This window comes from Leptodactylus fuscus, chromosome 1, assembly GCF_031893055.1.
Source record: "Leptodactylus fuscus isolate aLepFus1 chromosome 1, aLepFus1.hap2, whole genome shotgun sequence".
Lineage (NCBI taxonomy): Eukaryota > Metazoa > Chordata > Amphibia > Anura > Leptodactylidae > Leptodactylus > Leptodactylus fuscus.
Genome location: NC_134265.1, coordinates 177,515,503 through 177,542,651, shown reverse-complemented (window position 1 = coordinate 177,542,651; position 27,149 = coordinate 177,515,503). Strand labels below are relative to the sequence as shown.

General features: G+C 42.5%; 1 protein-coding gene across 3 annotated transcripts in view; it reads right to left on the bottom strand.

Annotated features, from left to right (window-relative positions):
• Nucleotides 1-18,571, bottom strand: part of LOC142210837 (prostaglandin reductase 1-like) — a 36,296-nt gene extending 17,725 nt beyond the window's left edge. Inside the window, exons 1-4 of one of the 3 annotated variants that reach the window (XM_075280301.1) lie at nucleotides 18,511-18,571; nucleotides 11,513-11,628; nucleotides 9,607-9,652; nucleotides 591-650 (exon numbers count right to left, since the gene is read on the bottom strand). In XM_075280301.1, the coding sequence (XP_075136402.1) occupies nucleotides 591-650; nucleotides 9,607-9,652; nucleotides 11,513-11,628; nucleotides 18,511-18,515 (227 nt within the window). In that variant the 5' untranslated portion in view covers nucleotides 18,516-18,571. Of the gene's footprint in view, nucleotides 1-590; nucleotides 651-9,606; nucleotides 9,653-11,508; nucleotides 11,666-18,510 lie in introns of those variants that run through there. The other 2 variants (XM_075280293.1, XM_075280310.1) reach the window with 2 other exon arrangements.
• Between the last annotated feature and the right edge of the window lie 8,578 nt (nucleotides 18,572-27,149).

Below are 27,149 nucleotides of genomic sequence, written 5' to 3'. Positions count from 1 at the left end.
TACGCGCAAAACTGTGTGCCAATAGGCATCTATGGGTGGTTGGGATTTCTGGCTGGAGTATGTGACCTTAGAAATCATAGTTTAAGGCTAAGGCTCCATGTAGCGGCCCACAGAAAAAAAGCGCTGTGGGAAAACCCACGGCTGAAACGCATCATGGTTTTCCTGCAGCACTTTTTACAGAAAGTCCGCTTTTTACAGAAGTTTTACTCTGCTGACTTTCCGTTTCAATTACATCTATAGGGAAACCTACAGTGTTTCCTTAGGTATAGTTAACATGCTGCAATTTCCAAAAACACAACGGTTTTGGAAATCGCTGCATTACTGCTGCGGGTTTTTTTCTACAGTGTGTGGATGGGATTCGCTAGTTCACTTTGCAGGGACTGTAAAATGCCGCATGTTTGGCCACGTTGCATACCAGCCTAAAGAGAGGGCTGCATATAGTAGTGACAGACAATCTGATATCTGGGGTCTGTCACTTATATGTTAATGTGCAGCAGTTTTGAGAATTTACAGTACATTTTATTCTATGTAATGTATGGCCAGAAACTGCTGATTGACAGATTTGACAGATTGATATGTCTGAATGTTACCTTCCAACCTGTGTCCCGATCATGACATCTCCCTCCTTCATCTTTGTTTTACTGTAAGCCCTTTTAAAACACACAAAAAAGATACAATTGAACATAGCCCAAAATGCATTAAAATGCTGAAAACATAGCAATGGTGATCACAAGTGTTGCTCAATACAATTTACAATTTTACCGGCAGTCAATTACAATAGCGGCAGTCACTCAATGATGCTGTAGTCTACCTTTAGTTGATCCCTATTCGAATTAGTACAGATGATCAATGTACTTTTCAAATATACTTTTCACACGCTATGCTTTTGCATTACTCAGTTGAACACATTATGAAGTCATTGTCCAAATGTGAATAAAGAATATATGGTTATTGGTAAAGGGATATTCGAATGAAAATCATACATTTTTTTCTAATAATATCTACCTTAACCCTTTCACTGCCAAGGGTCTCTGGAAATTTTGCACCTCCAGTAGCCAGAGCAATTTTCACAGTTTTGAGATGGACAAATCAAACCTAAATTGCAACATTAAAAAAGCATCCAACCCCCCCCCCCCCCCCATACATATATATTTTCTTAAAGTGGACACCTGCAGCATTGTCTCAATGCCACTTGGTACTGTATACGAACAGGCACCTTCATGCAATTTTGATTTAAAGTGAATGTTTTATGAAAAAATTCAAATAAATGTATATTAGTTGCTAAAAGCGGAAACCAAACAAAAAATTAAATGTACCAAACCTCCTTAAAATAAGAGTTCAACATGTGCAGAGTTCATTCATATCACTAAGGCCTACACCCGCATGCACATATCTTCAGAAAATCACTAGAACTGGAAGGAACAAAAATCTGCTTTGAAGCTGGAAATGTTAAAAAAGTATCCTCTAAAATGTAGGGATTAAACACCATGAAGTAAGTGAACCCCTAAACTCTATATATTTTTTGAAAGTGGACAACCTTAATATTACAAATGTCTTAATGGGTCATCAATAGCCACATCCACCTTCATGCAACTTTGTGACTTAGGGCCCCTTCACATGGAGTTTACGCTCCCTGTATTCTGTATACGCTTCGCTCATTTTGTTCATTTTACATGTGTAAAAATAAACGTGTAAAATGTAGTTAGCCATTGAGTTCAATGGCATGTTCGTATAACGCACGCAAAAAGACGCATGTTATACGAACATGCCATTGAACTCAATGGCTAACTACATTTTACACGTGTATTTTTACACGTGTAAAATGTACAGAATACACGGAGCGCAAACTCCGTGTGAAGGAGTGAAAAAATGCGCTAAAACACATATCTGCACCTTGAACTAAGGCCCCACGTTGCGGAAACACAGCTTTTTTTGTTGCAGATTTTGTTGCGTTTTTTTTAGCCAAAGCCAAAAATGCCTACAAGAGGAATGGGAGATCTATAGGAAACTCTTATAATTCTCCCTTCTACGCAATCCACTCAAAATCTGCAACAAAAAAAGCTGTGTTTCCGCAACGTGGGGCCTTAGCCTAAAACTCATGTTCAATCTCAGATTCATATACAAAATACATTTAAAATAATAGTTTAAAGGGGCTCTATCAGCAAAATCATGCTGATAGAGCCCCACATTTGCGTGCATAGCCTTTAAAAAGGCTATTCAGGCACCGTAAATGTTATATTAAACTACCCCCCCTGTTTTAAAATAATAACCTAAAAAAGAATGTGATCTACTTACGGATAGTGCACGCTGGGTGGGCATTCTGGGTGTGTCTTCATCTTCTTCCACGCCTCTTCTTCCTCCGATGTCCTCCAGTCCCGTCTTCCTCCAGCACTCGCGAACGGACAGTGATAGCCTGGGCGCATGCGCAGTAGCTGTAGTAGAAGCCGCATGCTACTGCGCATGCGCCTAGGCCGTTTTTTTATATCAGTGTCCGCGAGCAAGCGCCGGAGGAGGATCGGAGGAAGAAGAGGCATGGAGGAAGATGAAGACACACCCTGAATGCCCGCCCAGGGTGCACGATCCGTAAAGGCTATGCACGCATATGTGGGGCTCTATCAGCATGATTTTGCTGATAGAGCCCCTTTAAGGTGTAGACAATGTGTATATATATACTATATGTACTGCAAACATCCACTACAACAAGAGCTCAGACTCCCAAAAACTCTAATACAGAAGACAAGCAGGATTTTGCTGTTATCCACTAATATGTTAAAAATATGCTGCACCTTGCAAACTGTGACTGTGAAACCAAAATCTGCTCACAGTGCTCGTCCATAGACAAGTATTATCAGGAGGGGAGGGGGCGTTCCTCCCTGCTCACACTGTACAGCGCTATAGGCACTGCTGTGCAGAAGGACGTTCCTGACAGAGTGTCAGAAACGCCCTTCTAACGATGAAGAGTTACAGTACCGGCACCGCTAGCTCTTCACCGATCGGGAAAGCCGACAGTGTGCTGAATTCAGCGCACTGTCGGCTTTCCAGCAATATATAACACCACATGTGCCTAAACCCATGAAAGGTCCTCTTTAAACATACCTAAATGTTTAATACTCTTTATTCAATAATGCAGGTGATAATAATAAACTGTGTAATATATTTTATTAAAGAATGGTGTTTGTACATCATTATTTACATTTTGCTCAAGATAAAATCTGTTCACAGAAATCTGTTCAGGCAAAAGAAGTTTATGGAGAGGGAAGGTATAAAAAGCTCCTGGAGGCAGAGACACAGTAGAGAGACATAGAGAGATTGTTTTGTTTTACAATAGAGCTGGATTATCTGTTGTTAGAGAAATGATTCACTAGATGATGTAGATTGTCCCTTTTATCCTCCATCTGTCTGCCTTGCCCTCCTTCCCCCTTTCTTCTCCATAGACTTTATTGGAAACTGATCTGTCTGTGTACAGACTTCTATGTATGGATACGATCAGTAAATGCAAAGAATTCTAAGAGCAGAGAAAAGAGGATGATAATTAAAAACTGAATCACTTTTCCTTAATAAAGTATATGATAATATTTGTTATATTCAACTTTTCTACTGATTTATGAATTTAAAAAAAAGTTTTAAAATTTTAGGTATTGTTTATCCCTTTAGTGGCTGATCTATTTTAGGCGATGACCAAACTATTTTTTGTAAAAAAGTAGAGCAAAAAACAGGGCACTCACCAGACAACGGGTCTAAAACCAGCAGACTATTTCATCTCTTTAAAAAAAATTCCAGAGCATGGGAATAGAGTAGATGGAAAGACATATACCGGTAGTTCAAGCGACGATCGTTTTATGCGATATGCATTTCATCAGGCAAGCTGATTTTAGACCCGTTGTCTGGTGAGTGCCCTGTTTTTTGCTCTACTTTTTTACTATTTTTGTATGGACTTTATACACAGAGAGCACCACCTGGGAAGCGTGATTAGTAGAGATGAGCGAACACTAAAATGTTCAGGGTTCGAAATCCGATTCGAACAGCCGCACACTGTACGACTGTTCAAACGGGTTTCGAACCCCATTATAGTCTATGGGGGGAAATGCTCGTTTCAGGGGTACGCAACATTCGATCAAATTCTACTTACCAAGTCCATGAGTGAGGGTCGGGCTGGATTCCTCTCCCTGCGCATCGTCCCCACGTCCTCTTCCGGCCTTGAATTCACTCTGCTAGGCATCGGCCTGGGCAGAGCTGACTGTGCATGCCCGCACTACAAGTGGACATGCGCAGTCGGCTCTGCCCAGGCCCGATGCCTGGCAGAGTGAATGCAGAGCCGGAAGAGGATGCGGGGACGCTGCGCAGGGAGAAGACTTCTAAAGGTAGGAGAAGAACCAGCGTTAATTGGCAATGTATAGCATTCTGCCAATCAACACTGGTTCTGCATCGAATCTTAACTTCGAACAGCTAGTAGTACTCGATCGAGTACGAGTATTTCGAATAGCGTAGTATTCGATCGAACACCTACTTGATCGAGTACTACTCGCTCATCTCTAGTGATTAGCTTTTTTATTCGACAACGTGGTTACCCGTTATATATTCCATGTATTGCAGTTGCTTCAGAACTTCTTTAGGACCATAAAATTTCTTTCCAGTAGTGCCGCTTTATCTTTTTCTATGAAACTTTTTTTTTTATGCGTTTTTCGGTCAATAAATACCAAGGACTATAACTTTTTTTTTTTTCTATCAATATAACTTTTAGTAGGCATGGTTGCAGGACGAATGTCAGTGCTCAGAATCACACTCTTTGCCTACTCTTTGCTCAGAGTACAGAGCCTAAATAAAATATGAGGCACCAAAACTACCAGAATTGATTGCTTAGGAGTAGTGGGGGTTACAGAAAAAATTGCAACAATGTCAGAATCAGTGGAATAGTAGCTATTGAGAGCTAAATTTGTTAAAGGTGAAGAACGATCCTCTTTAAAAAAAAAAAAAAAATTTTGTTAACCGAATTGTGTGACGGCTTATTTTTTGTGGGAAGACCTGATGTTTTTATTGATGCCATTTTGGAGAACCAGAGTGCTTTTTGATCACATTTCATAGTGTTTTCTTCAGTGGTCAACATACAAAAAATGTCATTTCTGGCATAAATTTTTTTTTTTTTTTTTAATGCCGCCACTCGTGCATGTAAAAATACATTATAGCTGTAATGCTAAGGTCCTCACAGACAACGCAACACCTAGTATTTGTGTAATGTATTTATTTTTTTTAATTTATGAAACATTTTGGGATGGAGGTATTAATATGGTGTTGTTGTTACCTTTTTTAAAAATATTTTTTTGCTAATGAAAGAAAAAAGCAAATAAGAAAAACTCATGCATTACTGAAAGACAGCATGTGTGAGTATCTTCATAAAAGTCACCTGTTTTGTTATAGTATCACTATATTTTTTGTCCAGAATTCCAGTCTACGTTGTACTAAATATTCAAGAGCTTTTGAGCTCTGTCATACACACCATGAGCCTTTACCATTAAACTACCTTAGGCATATTGCCGCTAGCGGAATAAAGAAACAAGCTGCCCTCTCTTCAGGCAGATTCTGCGGCTGCATTAGCTGCAGCGTCTGCCTCGCGGCAGCACGTTCCGGGCTAGACCTATTCATTTGGGCCTAATCCAGAGCGGAAAGCCGCGACGGGATGCCGTGCACTGCACTGCACCGTGAACTAACCCTATTAGTTCAATAGTTCATTCAGTTCACAAGCCACATCAAGACACAGAGATGAAAGCTGTATGAATGCTATAGGCTACAATGTCTGTTTGCTCCACCAGGTATCTTCTCCTTTTATACAAAAAATGAAAAAATCCAATTGCCACTCACCATATATCAAGAGGTCTTCGGGGTGTGCGATCCACGCTTCGGGACTGTCGAAGCTGATTAGTACATTTGAAGAAAGAGGTGTGAATCCACAGCCCGACTTCTTAAAAATTAGCCTTTAATCCATAAATATTAAAATTGCTTCACAAAGTGCAAAAAGACAGAAAAACATACATAGTGGAAAAAGATTTAAAAGACACCACTGACGCGTTTCGGGACCTTTTGATCCCTTAGTCCTAGCATGGTCTAAGGAAATGCATCTAAGAATATTCAACCAACATCCTCTTAAATAGCCACAATGAACACCTGTTGCTCATAAGATCATTACGTCAATGTTATAATTCCTAGTTGCAATAAAGTTGTTTGAAAGATTCAAAATCGCCTACACGTGTTCTTTACGTACCATAAATGTATTGCATTTCATTATTATATACATTACCGACATATCCTATTCATATATTGTATTCACGATTGAGAAAACACATTATTAGAGGATTCCATTTCTATATAGACACCAAGCCTAAACCCTCCAACCAAGTTAAATCCTAAAGGCTTCCCACGGACTATACCACATCTACCAACTGAATGAATCCAAATCAAATACTTTTAATCTGCTACCCTATTCTCATCATATTAGATACCCATTGAAATACAAATGGAAATAGAAATGGAAGCTTTATGCAGAAAAGCCTTGACATAAATATCAATATATATATATATGTACCTTTGGAATGTGTAGTTATGATGTTGTTCTGGATTTCCCCCTTCCAAGGGTAAATGTACAAAGGAGAGGTGGGCGATTGCGTACTTTCCTCTATGTGACTCCGGGTCACGTGTAAACGTCAACCCATACGTAACAACCCAACCAGTTCCCATAGGAACGTACGGACACCTATACCCTAATACATCCTGTTGCCTCATTCCCACGTGATGTAAATTGGCCAATAAGGATACAGCTCGTATACTCAATATCGGCATATTCAAACTCAAAAGCGGAGTAGCTCTTTATCATCCTATTTCATCAGAAGCGAATCCAGTACCGCAGGTAAGTAGCCAATACATTCATTAGTATAATCTTACTTGGCGTCTTTTAAATCTTTTTCCACTATGTATGTTTTTCTGTCTTTTTGCACTTTGTGAAGCAATTTTAATATTTATGGATTAAAGGCTAATTTTTAAGAAGTGGATTCACACCTCTTTCTTCAAATCTTCTCCTTTTACTTAAAAACTCAAAGCTTACTATACTGTCTGTCACCAAAATGTTAGACAATAATTCCAGGTTATAAGATTGACAATGAAAATATTAATAACTTATATGATGCTTCTGGTATGTAGTGTTAGTGATTGTTCTTTTAAGACATTAATAAATATAACACACCATATATACTCAAGTATAAGCCGACCCGAATATAAGCCGAGGCCCCTAATTTTACCATAAAAAACTGGGAAAACTTATTGACTCGAGTATAAGCCGAGGGGGGGGGGGGGAATGCAGCAGCTACTGGAAAATTTCCAAAATTAAAATGGTCGGCGTTTTTGGGTGCAGTAGTTGCTGGGTGCTGGGGAAGGGGAGGGGGTGTTTTGGTTCTCAATCTGTCCCTTCCCTGAGCTTGATGACTGTTTTTTTTTTTCACCCCACTTGGAATTCAGCCTGGTAATTGCAGTGTTCCTATTAACCCCTTCCCGACGGAAGAGGAGCACTGCAGATACCCTAAATTCAGTAGACTGGGCACTTTTAGACATAGGAATACCTAATGTGTATGTGTGTCACAGTCATTTTCTACTTTTATATCTACTCTAGAGAAAGGAGTGATTTAGAACTATTTTATTTTTTATTATATTTTTTTTAAACTGTGCTGAAAAACTCGGCTTATACTCGAGTATATATGGTATATTAAATCTATCTAATTATTTAAACAGAACTATAATATATAATAAGTTAGATCTACACTCACCGGCCACTTTATTAAGTACACCTGTCCAACTGCTCGTTAACACTTAATTTCTAATCAGCCAATCACATGGCGGCAACTCAGTGCATTTAGGCATGTAGACATGGTCAAGACAATCTCCTGCAGTTCAAACCGAGCATCAGTATGGGGAAGAAAGGTGATTTGAGTGCCTTTGAACGTGGCATGGTTGTTGGTGCCAGAAGGGCTGGTCTGAGTATTTCAGAAACTGCTGATCTACTGGGATTTTCACGCACAACCATCTCTAGGGTTTACAGAGAATGGTCCGAAAAAGAAAAAACATCCAGTGAGCGGCAGTTCTGTGGGGGGAAATGCGTTGTTGATGCCAGAGGAGAATGGCCAGACTGGTTCGAGCTGATAGAAAGGCAACAGTGACTCAAATAGCCACCCGTTACAACCAAGGTAGCCAGAAGAGCATCTCTGAACGCACAGTACGTCGAACTTTGAGGCAGATGGGCTACAGCAGCAGAAGACCACACCGGGTGCCACTCCTTTCAGCTAAGAACAGGAAACTGAGGCTACAATTTGCACAAGCTCATCGAAATTGGACAATTGAAGATTGGAAAAACGTTGCCTGGTCTGATGAGTCTCGATTTCTGCTGCGACATTCGGATGGTAGGGTCAGAATTTGACGTCAACAACATGAAAGCATGGATCCATCCTGCCTTGTATCAACGGTTCAGGCTGGTGGTGGTGGTGTCATGGTGTGGGGAATATTTTCTTGGCACTCTTTGGGCCCCTTGGTACCAATTGAGCATCGTTGCAACGCCAAAGCCTACCTGAGTATTGTTGCTGACCATGTCCATCCCTTTATGACCACAATGTACCCAACATCTGATGGCTACTTTCAGCAGGATAATGCGCCATGTCATAAAGCTGGAATCATCTCAGACTGGTTTCTTGAACATGACAATGAGTTCACTGTACTCCAATGGCCTCCACAGTCACCAGATCTCAATCCAATAGAGCATCTTTGGGATGTGGTGGAACGGGAGATTCGCATCATGGATGTGCAGCCGACAAATCTGCGGCAACTGTGTGATGCCATCATGTCAATATGGACCAAAATCTCTGAGGAATGCTTCCAGCACCTTGTTGAATCTATGCCACGAAGAATTGAGGCAGTTCTGAAGGCAAAAGGGGGTCCAACCCGTTACTAGCATGGTGTACCTAATAAAGTGGCCGGTGAGTGTATGTTCCCAGCAGTATACCACAGCCACATAAATAATGAACTAAGTGAACTAATCTTTTCATGAACTAGATTATGAGAACCAATCTCAAAAATGAACAATTGCTGACCCACGAAGGACCAGAACAACAGGCACATGGACTACTAAATTAGTGGGACTGCTAAATTAGTGGATACCAATAGTGCACAGTAGACCCCAATGACTATAATGGGATTCGCTTTTTTCAATAGTCACTGAGCTCTAAACGGAGACTCGATGCAGATGTCAACCCAGCCTTACTAGACATCATTAGTAGAGATGAGTGAACACTGTTCGGATCAGCCGATCCAAACAGCACGCTCCCATAGAAATAAATGGAAGCACCTGTGACGCTGACTTTGCCGGCGGCCGGCCGGCGTCACAGGTGCTTCCATTCATTTCTATGGGTGCGTGCTGTTCGGATCGGCTGATCCGAACAGTGTTCACTCATCTCTAATCATTAGATTATTAGTGATTAATGTAGGGATTACAGTAGCTCTGTGTTGCTCAAGACTTCAGTTTCAGCATTTCTGAATACATTTTAGTTAATTTTGAAAAAAATAATATATTAATACCTCATGTATGGATCAACACTGAAATACTCAGCTTCCACCAAAACTTCTGTAAAAGAAAAATTCATAACATAATGGCATACAATAATTAAGCACCATTCAAGTTATCACGTTTTAGATTATATGTTTAAGTGGCATATACTGTTTCTATAATAAAATCACTAATACCACCAAATGCTTTTTCTCCTTTACATATAAATTGTCCATATTCTATTTTGATACTAGCCCTATGTTCCTGTAGATCTGAAAATCTACTACATACCTATTTGCAGTATAATGGGTCCGGCATATATAATCCCTCATTTCTCTTGTAAAAATAGAAGTCATGATGAACATGGCACCATTGTTATTATCCATTTTGTAAAAGATCAAATGTGCCTGCCAAAACGTGTAGATAAAATAGGACAGGGAGCAAGTGGATGAGTTTCTTGCTTCATTATTATTTACTAGAGCTAACACAGAAGTCAGTGTCATCAATACTAATGACACAACTAGAGACTTCTCTCTGGGAGGATGATACCATGCCGGATCATTAGAGAGCATTATATTGTGTGGGCCAATAGAGACCATTATACTGTATGTGAGCCACTGGGGAGTACTATACTGGTGTTACAAGGTGATAGTACAAGGCAGGCCCTTTGGAAGACTAGGGTGGTTTTTACCACCAATATCACCTTATACCGCCATATCCAGGCACTTTTTGCGCTATCATGTGCTGGACAGATTCTGTGAAAAACTCACATTGTTAAATGAGTCTTCCACAAATTTTTTGAGTCATTAGTAACTAAGTCTCCTCCCACCATCGGGAGAGAAACACATAGAGAATATAAACATTCTAAAGAGCAACTTTTTAGAGGGGCTAGTTACCATCTAGCTTCACTTTTGACTTAAATTGACTCTGTGAGGAGAAACTGATTGAGATACAGTCTCCTTCCGATAGCGAGTTGATTTAGGCAATGATATTTTGTAGCCGCTACCTACTCCCTAGCGAGTCTTGATGCATACATGCGGCTAACACACTGAGTTGGTGCTCACAGCTGCGTTCCATATCAAGAGAGTGCATATGAGCCTGTAGTTGTGTCCATCAGAGAAGTCTGTATATAGAGCTTCGGCCAGACAATAATCATATATGGCTCATGTCTAGCACCACTTTATACCCAAGCTGTTTTTGATTGATGTACTGCAATGAATGTTAAATGGCTAATATCCCATTAGTGACAACTTTTTCTGATGGGGTATTTATTTCCTTTTGTGATATTATTTGGTAACATGGGGAAATGTGTTTTTCATTCTATTTGTCTACACTACTAAACATGGGAACCTAATTGATATCTAAGGTGCACCTAAGTACACAATGAATATCGCCATGAATTGTGACCCATAGTTGGGGTGTGCTCTGTGCTTATGTCAATATTGAGAGCTGAAGTACCAGCAACCAATATATTCCTTTGGTAGTGAAGGAACCCTCATTATATGAATATCTGGAATAAGGGATGATCACTTTCCTGTGTTAGGTAGTGTAGATATGAATTTTCTTCATTTATTATATTTATACCCAGCATTTCTATTTTAATTGGTTAGCAATAAAATCTAGTTTTCATCATGCCATTTTTTGAGTAGTTGGCTGTATTAAACTGGACTTCGGAGGGGGAGAAGGAATAGACCCTTATAAATGGAGAAAGAGCTATTTAACTTGGAAAGATATACTACAAAGTTTGCAGAAAAGTACTATATGAGACCATTTAAATCTAGCACATTGCCTAGGTATTCTATAAAGACTTCACACAAATTTGTAATATTGGTTGGGATACCATTGTTTGAAGTCATGCTGTATTACACGTTATAACATTCTCCAATTCTGAAAGAATTCCTTCTATAATAAAACATTAAATTCAGTTAGTGTACTTACCTCCATTTTTTAGCTTTGGTAATTGCACCTGCTTTAATTTGAAGTCTGACAACTTTGGAGCTCCCTCAAAGTGTTTGATGAGGGTCCAGGCACGAGACTGCACCATTCTGTGAAGGCTGAGAGTCATAAGAACCAGTGAGTCTGGCTACTATATGTCTTTTAATACTGGATGTCCAGAAGGGTGGTTCCACCAGAACGCTGTTTAATTGGCACCATTAACAATGAAACATTAATCTCACTTTATAACCTTGCCTATGTTTACACTTGTTACACTATGTTTAGTTATGGGTTTGTACTTGTGTTACATGTGCCAAAGGCATAACTGATTTCTATGCACAGCTTAATAACCAAATCTGCAATGACTGAGCAGATATAAATGATGAATATCAGTAGATGTATTTTCACTGTGACTTGGCATTTCTGAATATGGGGAATGCTCAAAGATTCTACTAAATGTTCACTTTTCACTAGAGATTAGTGAACAGTAAAATGTACGAGATTCGATATTCGTTTTGAGTAGCCCCTCAATATTCAACTACTCGAATCGAATATCGAATCCTATTATACTCTATGGGGGGAAAATGCTCGTTTCAGGGGTAGGCAACGTTCGATCAAATTATACTTACCAAGTCCACGAGTGAGGGTCGGGCTGGATCCTCCGAGAAGTCTTCTCCATGCAGCGTCCCCACGGCGTCTTCCGGCTCTGAATTCACTCTGCCAGGCATCGGGCCTGGGCAGAGCTGACTGCGCATGCCCGCACTACAAGCGGGCATGCGCAGTCGGCTCTGCCCAGGCCCGATGCCTGGCAGAGTGAATTCAGATCCGGAAGACGCCGCGGGGAAGCTGCATGGAGAAGACTTCTAAAAGTAGGAGAAGAACCACCATTGATTGGCCGACTGTATAGCATTCGGCCAATCAATGCTGATTCTGCATCGAACTTTTCCATTCAAATAGCGAGTGGTACTCGATCGAGTACGAGTATTTCGAATACCGTAGTATTCGATCGAATACCTACTCGATCGAATACTACTCGCTCATCTCTACTATTCACTAAAGTGACTGTATAAATATCTATAATAAAGTGTAAGGGCTTGTGTGGAAGTAAAGTTCAATTGCTATATTAATAAAAAGTTATGCAACTTTTTAATATTCTTGATATTTCAGTCCTCACCACTTGTAAGATTTCTTCTATAACGGGAAAACATTCTTGTTCCCATCCAGAACTTAAAACTTAGGACAATCCTAATAGTTCTCACTCCTAAAAGGTGGACACCTTTGTATCCAGACTTCTGTAAGCTAAAAATATACATTACAAATTGCGCTCCTTCGTAAGTAAAATGTATCAGCCTGAAGTCCAGAATCACAGAAAATTGTCTAGTCTAGCGTGGCACAAGATGTGTTTAGCATAGGAATATACGTCACTCCACCTGCGTTCAATGCTCAAGTAGGGTTCCACCCCATGTAAAGAATATTATATAGAACTTGGCACTGCAGGGGTTCAGAGGCAAATAAATTGAGTATTATTGTGTTGTACAATCCATATATAGTACAGTAACATTTTGGTTGACTATTCACAACCTTCATCAGACAGATGAAAGTGGTAAAATAGGCTTGTTTTGTTAGGTGAAGGACAGAGCTTGAGGTTTTAAGCATACATTTGAAGTGGAGGAAGTCAGCAGGTGTACATGATTTTCTCCACATTCAGCACACCTAGAGCACTGCTGAAGAAAATGCGTCTGTGGCATGCCAGGGTTGCTGCCTCCTGCGTCGAACTTATTGAGTGGAGGGGGGAGCCGCCCTATTCAAAGCAATTTTAAGGGTTTCATTATAGTGACTGGTGGCCAAATTCGGGTAGGAGAGTGAAGAGGCCAGAGAGCACTGTAGAGTATCTGAGAGGTGCTGGGTGTTAATAGCATGTAAGTTTCTATATGTATGGTGAGTAGTTGTATCCTATGAAGGAGAGAAAGCTTTGACGGTGACAGAAAGCTATGATCAGAGAACGGCGGAGAAGAATTAATAAATTTAGAATCTGTGAGGAGTCGATGGAAGACAAGATCAATCGTGTTGCCATCTACATGTGTGGTGGAGGAAGACCATTGTGAAAGACCAACAGAAGTGGTTATTGAGAGAAACTGTGAGACAGCTGCAGAGACAGGGGTGTCAATGTTAAAGTCACCCATGATGAGGGTAGTAGTTTCACTGGATAAAAAGAGGGGAAGCCAAGAAGTGATCCAGAAATCGGTAGGGTAAGCCAAGTGGCTGGTAGATCACAGCCATGTGTAAGGAGAGTGGGTCAAAAAGTCTGATGGCATGGATTTCAAATGAGGGGAAAGTGAGTGAGGGTACAGGTGGAATGGCCTGAAAAATGCACTGTGGCAACAGAAGTAAGCCTACCCCACCACCCTGCCAGTTGTCAGCCCTAGAGGTATGTAAGAATTGTAGGCCACCATGAGACAGAGCACAGGGAAGGCCGTATCAGACTACTGGATCCAGGTGAGCAGGTTGAGAGAATTACTGAGGAATAAGTAATTCATATATTCTAGTTTGTTACAAACTGAGTGTGTGTTCCAGAGACAGCTGTTAAAAGAGACAGGGGAAACATAAGAAGAGCCACGATTTGGAGAGATGTCCCCAGCAGCTAGTAGGAGCAAAATGGACAGAGACAGACGGTGGTTCAGTGACTTATGAAAATGCTTATTTTCACTGCTAAGAGAAGTATATAGATTTGGGTGGTTAAAAAGAGCGAGAAGTGTATGAGAGCTGTACATTGGAAAAGGAAGAAGAGAGTGACTGATATGGATAGTATGCACTGGGGGTAGAGATGGAGGGGGAGGTCTGCAGGAAGACAATTGCTAAGATGGTAAGTGACAGTACAGGTCATGATATCGTGTTTAAGCTTGTTGTTTTGGGTTTAAGTTTACCTGATGTTCTTCCATGGTTAACCTGTCTGGTTCCCTATCTAATTGCCATGTATAAGTGTACTTTGTTTAATCTGCACTTAGTTTAAGATGGACACTGCATTAGAAAATGCCCCCTGCTTTGGAAATAATATGAGATAAAAAACCTTTGAAGCAAATGTGTACAATTGGATCATTATAGATATTGTTCAGAAGGGATAAATAGGTTGAACCGAACTACATCTGAAGTAGGACATGAAATAAATACTCCCAAGGTGATGAGTCAAAAGCCTTTTGGAGATAAAGGCTTAGAGTAGAGTTGATAATAATTGATATGGGAATTTCCTAAGTTTTTCTAGGGCTCTTGAGAGGTTACGTATAGAGTTGAGCGAGTACTGTTCGGATCAGCTGATCCGAACAGCACGCACACATTGAAATGAATGGAAGCACCTGGTGCTTCCGGTTTGACGGCAGCTGGCCGCTTAACCCGCCACGTGCCGGCTGCGTGCATTGATTTCAATGCGTGCGTGCTGTTCGGATCGGCTGATCCGAACAGTACTCGCTCAACTCTAGTTACGTATTGTTGATGTTTTCTCTTCTCTGTTAGTGAAACACAGTTATAGGGCCACTTTAGTGGTTTCAGATTGTTGGCATGACGAAGTCATAGGAGAATTCTTAAAGTGAACTTATTTATTTTTGTATGGATCTTTTGAGATGAGGAAGTATCTAAGTAAGCATATTCCCTTGAAGTAAGATTACAATTGTATCACAATTGTAAAATATTGATAGAATGAATGAAGGACCAAAGATAAATTCATCTTATTGGGTGGGAATAGAGATGAGCGATTAATATTCGATCGAGTAGGTATTCGAAATATTTGTACTCGATCGAATACTACTAGCTATTTGCAGTAAATATTCGATTCAGAACCAGCGTTGATTGGCCGAATGCTATACAATGTATATCATTCGGCAAATCAACGCTGGTTTTGCAGCAGGCTCGTCCTTGCTAGTTGGGAGAGCTGGCAGCTTGCTGTTACGAGGGAGCTGACTTTTTCTCATAGGAATGAATTGACCAGCATTGATTGGCCAGTGAACAGCATTCAGCCAATCAACGCTGGTTCTGCTGGAGGCTCGTCTGTGAGGAGGCGGAGTCTAAAATCAGACCACAGCAGTCTCCATTGTGGTCCGATCTTAGACTCTGCCTCCTCACAAATGAGCCTCCGGCAGAACCAGCATTGATTGGCCGAATGCTGTACACTGGCCAATCAACGCTGTTCAATGCATTCCAACGAGAAAAAGTAAGCTCCCTCGTAACAGCAAGCTGCCAGCTCTCCAAACTAGCAAGGATGAGCCTGCTGCACAACCAGCGTTGATTTGCCGCAGGCTCATCTTTGCTAGTCGGGAGAGCTGGCAGCTTGCGGTTATGAGGGAGCTTACTTTTTATCAGTGCAACTGCAAGCGCTGTGCAGTTAAAGCGCACGGACTCCATAGACTATAATGGGTCTGTGCACTTTAACTGCACAGCGCTCCTCCTAAACACTCTCCTCCTGCTACTCGTGGACTTGGTGACACTCCTTTAGTCAAATAGTGGTTTCCCCTGAAATGAGCATTTTTTCGATCGATTAGTCGAATATTGAGGCTCTACTCGAAACGAATCTCAAATCTCGAATATTGCACTCATCTCTAGGTGGGAATAGTCTGGGGTATACAGATCAGATCTGTCTAAAGAAATGTCTACAGCTAAGTTTGAATAATAATAAATAATAATAATAATAATAATAAATTTTCTATAGCGCCAACATATTCCGCAGCACTGTACAATTTGTAGGGTTCAAATACAGACAGATACATTACAAAGAAAGTCATTTCACACAATGGGACTGAGGGCCCTGCTCGCAAGAGCTTACAATCTATGAGGTAGAGGGGGTGATACAAGAGGTAGCAGGGGCGGTATTGCTTATGCAGAGGTCAGACACTTTTGTAATAGAGGTTACTGTCATTACACAAATATAAGACTTTATGAGCCGTCAACAGTCGTGTCCTTTAACATGTGGATGGAGCTTGGACAGAAAGTTATCCTGAGATGGCCTCATATCATGTGGGGTAATGTGGGAGCGGGGACAGAGGAGGGTTAAGGGTTTACGTTAGACATTGTGATAGGCTTGTCTGAAAAGATGCGTCTTTAGTTTGCGCTTGAAGCTGTAGAAATTGGGAGTTAATCTGATTGTTCGGGGTAGAGCACTCCAGAGAAGTGGTGCAGCTCGGGAGAAGTCTTGTATACGAGCGTGGGAGGTTCTGATAATAGAGGATGTAAGTGTTAGGTCATTGAGTGAACAGAGAGCACGGGTTGGGCGGTAGACAGAGATGAGGGAGGAAATGTAGGGAGGTGCGGCATTATGGAGAGCCTTGTGGATGAGGGTGATAACTTTATATTTTATTCTATATTCAATAGGCAGCCAATGTAGCGACGGGCACAGACCAGAGGCATCACTGTAGCGTCTAGCCTGATAGATGAGCCTGGCCGCTGCATTCAGAATAGATTGTAGAGGGGAGAGTTTAGTGAGGGGGAAGTTTGAATCACCCCCATTATGATGGCCCCTCTACCAATGGATGTAGTAGTCACATTTGACAAAGGAATTGGACCTCACTGGAATTAGCTATGTAATAGGCAATAAAAGTCCTAAGGAATCATGGAGAGTATCTGAAACCTGGGATCCTGATCAGCTGCTGACTGGTTCAGCATCACAAAGTTCCGATTAGCTACAGAGTTAGAAAAACTTCATATATCGGCATGGCAGTCAAAAAGTAACTTTAGCAGGCAGTATTGCAATGAGGAGAATACACACTAAGGCTGTGTAAACACAGAGGAATTTGCTGCGGATTTGGGGGCAAATTTCCCCCCACCTTCCATTGTTTTCAATGGGAGGCAGAGATCGTAGAAGAACGCAAAAAAAAAAGAAGCATCTTGCTCCATTTTGCCACAGACACAGCTCGAGACTCTCTGAAGATTAGGCCCATTCATCTGGGCCCAATCAGCAGCGAGATGCATCAGCATCCTGTCACAGCTAGACCATGGCGAAAATGCCAGTGGCAGAAAATGAAGAGGAATTACTCTTCATTTTCCACCGCGTGAACATACCTTAAGAATCCTGGTGAACGGAATGTCACATTTACTCTTCACAACATAAGACCTATACATAATCAATTATATTCTTGTTAGTAGTCAAATTATTCCTGCTCATCCTCTATCCATTGATCATCCACCGGATGATTGCTAGTACAATATAGTGTCTTAATAATTTTGTATTACACCATCCTTCTTATGCCCCTCAAACTGCAACTATGTTAGACAAATATTTTGCCCTAAATACTAACCAACAAACAGGTGACCTTATGTTGTGTTGTGCTCTCAAGGCCACCATAACAGGCACATTTTAGAAAAAAAAAACAGCAACACCAATAATTCAAAATCCATTCAAAATCAAGTGTACATGGTAGAAAAATATCCTTCTCATAGGAGCGAGCAAAGCAAATTTCAACCTTAACACAACAATTGTATGATCTAAATAGCTACAAATATGATTTAGTTCTAAGTAGAGTCATATTGTGTTATTATTGGAATGGTAATAGACCAGGAGCCCTGCCAGCCAACAACTAAAAACACAATCAGCTAAGACTAGAAATCTGTACATATATAATAAAGCAGAATGATAGAATTTAGACCCCAAGTCAATTGCCAAAACACTAGCTTCAGGAATAACATAATGAAACCAGGAGAAACCTTCTAACATATATTCAATGTAACCATTTTTGTTTTTTATATACTGACAGGAAACTTGGCCTAAGTACATAAAAAACTAACTTGCATCAACATTACGCCACTACACGCCCAGCACACTATGAGTTAACATTAGGACATGTGTGTAATCACACAATGCAGACGTCCTTAGATAACCCAGAAATACTAAGCCTTATGATAGAACAGGGAGCATGTAACATTACTAATAACAAAAGTCTTACAGCTGCTAATATCTTATATGCAATACTCTACAGCAATACATGTTCTGTATTAGGAAAGCAATGCATTTACTGAGTTACCTCATTGTGCGATGACAAAAATATCCGTCCAGGGAGAATTTCTAAGAGCTCGAAAGTTTCCCTAGTGTCCTAGACTCCTCCTTTAATAAGCTGAATTGCAGAATTAAAGAGACAGGCTCAAGATTAATGCGATATAGCTGTTAACATTAGTAGGTTGTACAATGTTTTATATTCTGGGAGATACAATAAGATAATTCTCAAAAAATATACATAAAAACATTTACAACAATTGCTATTAGTCTCTAATATATAAAAATATATAAATATATAATAAATGCTAGGCATATTAAAATATATAGAGTCAAGTCACATTATTATAACCACTGATATCCATAGTAACTGCCATGTGCAGCAAGGCCAGCGGCGACTCCATAAGGTGCTGACAGGTTTTCTAAGGTATCTGGAGCCTTGCTGACAGCAGTGCATTGCGCATGTGCTGGAGGGTGTATGGGGACGATCCATAGAGTGAACAAGGTGGTCCCACAAATGCTCAATTGGTTTCAAGTCTGGAAAACAAAAGGCCCAGGGAAGTACTTGGAAGTCTTTAGACATGTTTTTCTTACTTTTCTCGGATACTTGTAGTCATGTGATATATATCATATTGTCCTATGAAGATTCCATCTGCCTCCTAGAAGACACACAACACGTATGGGTGGACATGATCTGCAAGGATGGATTTATGCCCAAACCATTTCTGAGTGTCTTCCACATGGACTACTCGACTGTAGCGTATCAGTTGGACCTCATCATAGCCGACATTCACCTCTCACATCAATGGCACCTGTTTCCCACATCAGTAATTATGCAATAGTGTCATTTGTCCACTCAATATGCAGTTTTATTACAGCAGCAGAATATGAATAGTTCAAAAACTGCAACATTTCAGAAATTCTGCCATGCTTGGCTAACTGCCAATAATTTTGCAACTATGATAACCCATCCATTTTACCCATGACAATGAGTGATATCTTTTCAGACAGCCTATTGCAGAATTTATATATCAACAAGGCTAACCCATGTCACGTCCTTCATAGGCTTACGCTCTTCATCCCCTTCAAACAAAATCATGTGACGACTAAGGGCAATGTCTTCCCAAAATGAATTGTTTTAGTTGGGCATCTTCGGTGCGACCTATTGTCATAGGATACATTTCACTATTTAGTGCTAATCTTAAAGCGTTTTCTGGATTAACCGGTATTGCTGCTGATATATCTTTGGAATATGTAATTAAATTTGACAATGTGAAATGCTCTGCTTTTCAGACATACAGTGTTGGCCAAAAGTATCGGCACCCCTGCAATTCTGTCAGATAATACTCATTTTTTTCCAGAAAATTATTACAGTCACAAATTCTTTGGTATTATTAACTTCATTTAATGTGTCTTCAATGTAAAACCACAAAAAGAATTGTCAAAAAGCCAAATTGGATATAATTCCACACCAAACAAAAAAGGGGGAGGACAAAAGTATTGGCACTGTTTGAAAAATCATGTGATGCATCTCTAATTTGTGTAATTAGCAGCACCTGTTACTTACCTGAGGCACCTAACAGGTGGTGGCAATAACTAAATCACACTTGCAGCCAGTTGAAATGAATTAAAGTTGACTCAACCTCTGTCCTGTGTCCTTGTGTGTACCACATTGAGCATGGAGAAAAGAAAGGTGACCAAAGAACTGTCTGAGGACTTGAGAATCAAAATTGTGAGGAAGCATGAGACAGGAGGAGGGGGCAGAGCAGAGGGGGTGGGCGGAGTGAAGGGGGGCGGGGTGGAGCGGCGTTAGCAGGCAGAGAGCAGGCAGGGAGAGGACCTGCTCTCTGTCTGAGCGTGAGGGCTCCAGTGGCCTCCCCAATCCACTGCTTGGTGACGGTGACTCTAAGCCAGTCCAGGAACTTGTCCTGAACTGGCTTAGGTGAGCAAAAATGCCACCCTACCCGGGGCCCTGGCATAGCGCCGCACCCCCCACTGAGAGAGGAGAGGAGACTGAACACATGACCTATGAGCCCCCCTCCTCCACAGTCCTGTGCAGAGAAGAGCAAAGCAAAGCAGAACTACCTGCAGCGTCTCCCTGTGTAAGTAGTAACACGTGTCTGTGTCATGCAGGTTGGAGAGTGTGTGTGTGTGTGTGTGTGTGTGTGTGTGTGTGTGTGTGTGTGTGTCTCAGTAACCTAGGGGCAGAGATGGAAGGGGGACATGAAACTGGGGTCAGATGGAGGGGTGGACATGAAACTGGGAGCAGAGGGGGGACATGAAACTGGGGCAGATGGGGGGACATGAAATGGGACAGATGAAGGGGGATTGAAATTGGGAGAGAAAGGGAGGGGGCATTAAACCGTGGAGGTAGCTGGAGGGGACCTGTCTGCCTCTAGTTGCCCCAGTCTAATGTCACCCTCCAGCTACCCCTATGGTTTAATGTCCCCCTCTAGTTGTCCTCAGATCCCCCCCCCCCCCCCCCCCCCCCCGAGTATAATGATCGGAGGTCCACGGGAGGTAAGGTAACATAAAAAACCGTGTTACTTCCCTCTCCAGGCAGGTTCGGGCCTACTTCTGTGACTCTCCTGGACGTCACATGATCGGGGCCTGCGTCCCGGGTCATGTGATGTCCCGGATGTCATTGAAGATGGCCAACACCAGCGAGGACTGCAGCAGAGCTGGGGATAGGTAAATAACAGTGTTTTTTATGTTAATATCCCCTCTCGGTCTCCGATTATTATACTCTGGGGTCTGCAAATTGTTCATGGGTGTCCACAGTGGGGCATAATATTGTGTGTAGGGGCCACTATGGGATGTAATACTTTGTGCAGGGACCACTATGGGACATAATACTGTGTGTAGGGGTCACTATGTGGCATAATACTGTGTGCAGGGGCCACCATGGGGCATAATACTGTGTACAGAGGCCACTATGGAGCATAATAGTGTGTGCAGGGGCCACTATGGGGCATAATAGAGAGGAATGGGGGGGGGGGGGTCGGTCAGGGTCTTTGGTAGGGGTGGGGGCCCCATGTCAAAAGTTCCTAGTTATGCGACTGTATATATCCCAACTCTCCCAAATGCTCTGGGTGTCTCTCCAAAAACAGGGATGACCATCTAGACTCCTTGAAGACCAGGTAAATATTTCAGGCCACCAGTCACATTATATGTTACCTTGGCACTTTGTGTTCTATCTCATTGACAGGGGTCTTTGCAGAAGATTCACCTACCGCCTTCTGAGCAACCAAGGTCTCACACATTACAGACTGCTGCTTCATGAACATGGCGGTCATCTCTCACTGCCATTTTTCAGTCGCCTCCATAGCACGCTGTTGATGCTTCTCAGCATCCTGCTGGGTCTGCCCAAGTAATTTAATCAAGTCCTCCATGGTAGCAGTGTTCTTTTTTGAGCTCTCCTACCGCCTTCACCTAGGATGCACTCATGTCTCCCCTCCCTGTACCTGCCCACACTCCACACACCCGCCCACAACAAGCCCCGCCTACTCCCAGCATCAGTAAAACTACCCTGGGTGGTGGGGACGTCTGCAGGCCTGTGAATGAGAAAAGACTGCACCGAGAACAACGGGGAGCATCAGCAGCAGCAATTCTGTGCAGGTAAGTGGGGGGGACTAAGTAGCCAGGGGATTTTTTAATCACTACACAGTATGGAGTCCAAAAATTGAAGCCTTCAGATTTTGGACTCCATGCTGTGTAGTGAACAGGATCATTATTAAAATCCGATTTTCAATCATTAAAAAATCCAATTGACTTGCATTAGAATTGGAAATGGGATCGGGATCAGGTTCGGATGGAAAATGATCGGAAATCGGATTTTAAAAATAATTCTGAAATCTCAAGATCGGCTCAACCCTATTAAAAATATGTTTAACACAAAACTTGATTTAAACAAAAAAAAAAAAACAAAACCAGGTACTTTTCTTAACACATTCCTTTCAAGGTGAATTTGTGCACTATATATGCATTGTATGCCTTTTTGTAAATTAATGGCATGAATAAAAATATACCGCAGAATAAAAGGTGCACACAGCTAAAGGGAGCCATAAAGTGCAAATAGTATATTCTTAGCATGAAGCCTATACACATCTGAGGATCAGTCAAGTAGCCAAAAGGCATAGCCCTGAGGTGTTTGCTCCTGATCTTTTATTTCATCGAATCAGTGGGAGTCAAAGCACCAAAACCTGTACTTATAAACATTTCTGACAAGTCACTTTGAGGTTTTGTAAAGCCACAGGTGTGTCCTGGAGTTTCCAATCGCTTGGAGAAGGTAATACGTTCAGCAGTCAGTTATACAGTAGCTATCTTTTACAGCGAAGTTAGCTTTGGCAAGTCAGACAAGGTGTGTCATAAGAGATTGGCAGGCAAATAAAATGTTTGCACTCTGTTCATTATTATTTAACTATTCTGCATTTTGTTACTATTCTTTAGTATTACAGCTTAACAACTTCTATACCAGGCCAATTTGTGGTCCAGAACCAGACAAATTTTAGGTTTTTTTTTGTATGTGCAGTTTAGAGGGCTGTAACATTTTTCTCATACGTCTCATTCAACTAATTTTTGCGTCTTTTTTCGGGGACACATAGGGCTTTATTTTTATGTTTTTATTTTAGAATTTATTTTCATTTTTTTTTTTTATATCTACATTTATATAAACATAATAGGAGGGAAATTGTGTCTGGTTTTCACTTTAAAAAAAAAAAAAAAAAATTAATAACACAAAGTGCTACTGAAAAACTTTATAAAAAATAGTTTTTCCTCTCCTTTATGGTAATTTTTATTTTGTACGGTGTCGTCGGGGGTGGTGCTATAACCTTTAATAGCTGAGTTTTATTGGCGTATTTTATTTTTTAAATTATTTTATTTATTTTTTTAACTTTAATATTTTTTTTTCAGATGGTGTCCCCATAATGTCATAAGAGACCTTTGGGGACATCTGATCACTTTTTTTTTTTTTTTTGTTAGGGAGGCTGATTTCCCCTATATGAGGCTGCTACATTTAGCCTCAGTTGCAGGAGGAATCCAGCCTCCTGCACACTGTTCTTTAGACTTACAGAGCTGATCCAGATCATGTAGGACCCAGCAGCTCTTGCAAGACGCTGACACCGGCGGATCACGTGACCACCGGGTCAGAGGGTGGCCGCATCATGGCAGCACCCATAGCCGTGTATACAATGCTGATTGCACGCTGTATACACAGCGATTGAGAAGGCAGGGAAGGTAATAAACCTTCCCTGTCTTCTCTCTCGGAGCTCCCCCTTAAATTACAGCCGGCACTCAGTATCAGAAGCTGTGTACCATCTCCATGCAGCTGCTGTGTTCTGATTGGAAGTACCGGTATTTCCTGTCAGAACAAGGCAACCGCTTTCTGGATGTAAATACTCTATGGGTGGCCCGGAAGTGGCTAATTAATTTTTGTATTTTCTGATGTACTGTATTTCATGTACAGATGGGTGAACCTATTCAGCATGAACAAAGTTCTACCTAAATATTCCACATTGCATGGGTTGTTTTTTACCAAAACCAAACAAATTGATTTCACATCTGCTCCTATGAAGGGATCATTTTTGGTGCTTTTTTATTTTTTTTAAAAGCCAACTAATCACTTTTCAAATATTCTCATTGCCACAAATTTGTCTACCAAATAACAACAAGCCTGTTGCACTTGCAAGTCATCAAATCTTTCTACAAAACCATTGCTTTTTGTAGCCACCATGTGGGTCTAAAAGAAAAAAAGTACTGAGACTCCCATAGATCTGATGAAGGGGTGGCATTTTGGAAAAACACATATACCCCGAAACCAGAAGAGGAGCCCCAGTCCTAGTTCTAGGCCTGCAACCTACAAGCTGCAGGGATCAAGAGACCAGTATTTGTACAGGTCTTCCTTTTAGGTGTAATCAGAATTTATTAAGGTTTTTGCAATTAAAGAAAACAAACATCCAATGTAACAAAACAGCAGGGAGGGGAAAGCACGGTCCAGGAACAAACAATGCGACCACGCAGGGCCGAGGGACAAGGTACAGAACCGGGGAAAAACCCCAGCAGAGAAATCAAGGGCAGAAAAATAAAAAAGGCATCAAACCAGGGGGCAAGAAGGGGGGAGGACAGGACAGGGCGAATGTACAGGACACAGAAGGGGGGTAGGACGAACAGAAGGTGTAACAGAACCAGAGGGAGAGGGAGGAAAATCAACCAGAGAGCACAACCCGGAGCAGGGTAAACAACAAAGGAGGAAGGGAAATCAGGCAAAAAGGGAGGTGAAATCTGAGGACTCCTGGAACACCACCCACGGCTGCCAGAGGGCGTTAAATTTGGAAGTATCGGGTATATCCTCCACCACAAGAAACTCCATTCTACGGATAAGGAGAAACTCCTGCAGCCATTCCAGGAGGGAGGGAGGGACAGGGCTGCGCCAATGGCGGGGAATGACCGTCCTGGCAGCCGTGAGAAAGTGACGCAGAAGATCACCCTTAACCTTGGAGAGCTTGCCGGGGATAAGGGAGAGAAGGGCCAGTTGCGGGGAAGGAGTCAGGGAGCGGCCGGTGACCTTTTCATAAAGCGAGAACACAGCCAACCAAAACGGCTTGATCACCTCACATTCCCACCATACATGAAGGAGAGAACCCTCCGCAGAACCACAGCGCCAACAGCGGTCAGAGACCGACGGATAAATCCTATGGAGGAGGGTAGGGCAGCGATACCATCGGGTCAACAATTTGAAGTTCTTTTCCTGGGAACTACAAGGTAAAGGCAGCTTGTGTGAAAGGAGAAAACAACGGTCCCAATCAGCAGCAGATAGACTAAACCCCAGATCGGACTCCCAAGATCCAACGAAGGGGGGGGGGGCCCGGGGTGGCAGCTTTCAGTAGAATATCGTACAAAAGGGAGAGGGCGTGCGGGGGGGACTCAGCGCCCCTCAGCAAAGTCTCTAAGTCCGTGAGGGGAGGGGAGAGGAAGGATTGTACAGAATACTTGTGCCAAAAGGCGGATAATTGATGATACGCCAACCAGGAGAGCGCAACGTCCGGACAGGAAGATTGGAAGTGGGCAAAAGGGGGTAGAGAGGGAGAAGAATCGGGAATATTGCCCAGTTTAGTGTCAGCAGTCGCAGACCAAACCAAAAAGCGGCGGGCAGCTACGCCCGGTGGAAACATAGGGTTTCGAAACAGTGGGGTCATGGGGCCGGGTACCCTAGCCAGAGCAGCAGATTTGCACAAAGAGTCCCACACTGAAAGGAAGTGGGAGGCCAACGGAGAAGAGCGGATCGAGGCAGGGCAGAAGTGCGAGGGTAACCAGGGGAGAGAAGGAAGGTGGGAAGACGTCAGCTTTGCCTCTAGGGACACCCATTGTTTATCGCGGGACCTATAGCGCCAATCAATCAAGCGGAGGAGGACCGCTGCGCAGTAGTAAAGAAGAGGATCCGGCAAGCCAGCGCCCCCAGCAGTTTTGCGCCGAGTGAGGGTCCTAAAGCGAATCCGACTACGGGAAGGGCCCCCAGACGAAACGACCGAAAAGGGACCTAAGCGCAGAAAAAAAATGCCCGGGAACCGAGATCGGGAGAGCTTGAAAGAGGTAGAGGAAATGGGGAACGACATCCATTTTCAGGACATTTATACAGCCGAACCAGGATAGACCAAGGGAGCCGTAGGAGCTCAAATCGGAGGTGGTCCTCTCTAAGAGGGGAAAATAGTTGAGATCTACCAAATCCTTAGGGTCGGGGGCGACCCGGATCCCCAGGTATTTAATGGAGCGGGATTGCCAACGAAAAGGAAATTGGGCGGCCAGACCGGCGACTTCGGAAGGCGGGAGAGAGACATTAAGGGCTTCGCTCTTGGTAAGGTTAACTTTGAAGTTGGAGACCTCCCCGAAGCGACGGAATTCATCAAGGATAGCAGGGAAAGAGCGGTTGGGTTGGGAAACATAGAGCAATAGATCATCTGCGTACAGAGCAGCCTTAACCTGGGTACCATCTACCGAAAATCCCGTAATGTCTGAGCGAGAGCGTATAGCCACGGCCAAGTGCTCCATCACAAGAGCGTAGAGAAGGGGAGAGAGGGGGCAGCCCTGACTAGTGCCGTTGCGGACCAGAAAAGGCTCCGAGATTATACCGTTCGCACGTACCCTGGCAGAGGAATCCCCATATAGCGAAAGTACCCTGTGAAGGAACACCTGCCCGACACCAACCTGCTCCAGGGACGCCCTCAAAAAACCCCAGTGGACCCGGTCGAACGCTTTTTCGGCGTCGACAGAGAGAAGGCAGAGTGGGAAGCAGCGCGCACGAGCCGCGTTCAGAACTAGGAGGGTTTTACCTATATTATCACGCGCCTCCCGCCCGGGTATGAAGCCCACCTGGTCAGTGTGAATGATACGGGGCATGAGAGGGGAAAGGTGATTAGCTAGCATCTTAGCAAAAAGCTTGATGTCTACATTAAGGAGGGAGATTGGGCGAAAATTAGGACAACAGGTAGGGTCCCTCCCCGGTTTGGGGAGAACCGTAACTAGGGCAGAAAGGGATTGACGTGTGAAAGGAGTATCTGCACCCAGACTGTTGAAGACTCTGAGTAGGAGGGGAGAAACCTGATCCTTACACAGCTTATAAAAGCGGGGAGTGAAACCATCTGGGCCGGGGGATTTGCCTGATGGGGCCGTCTG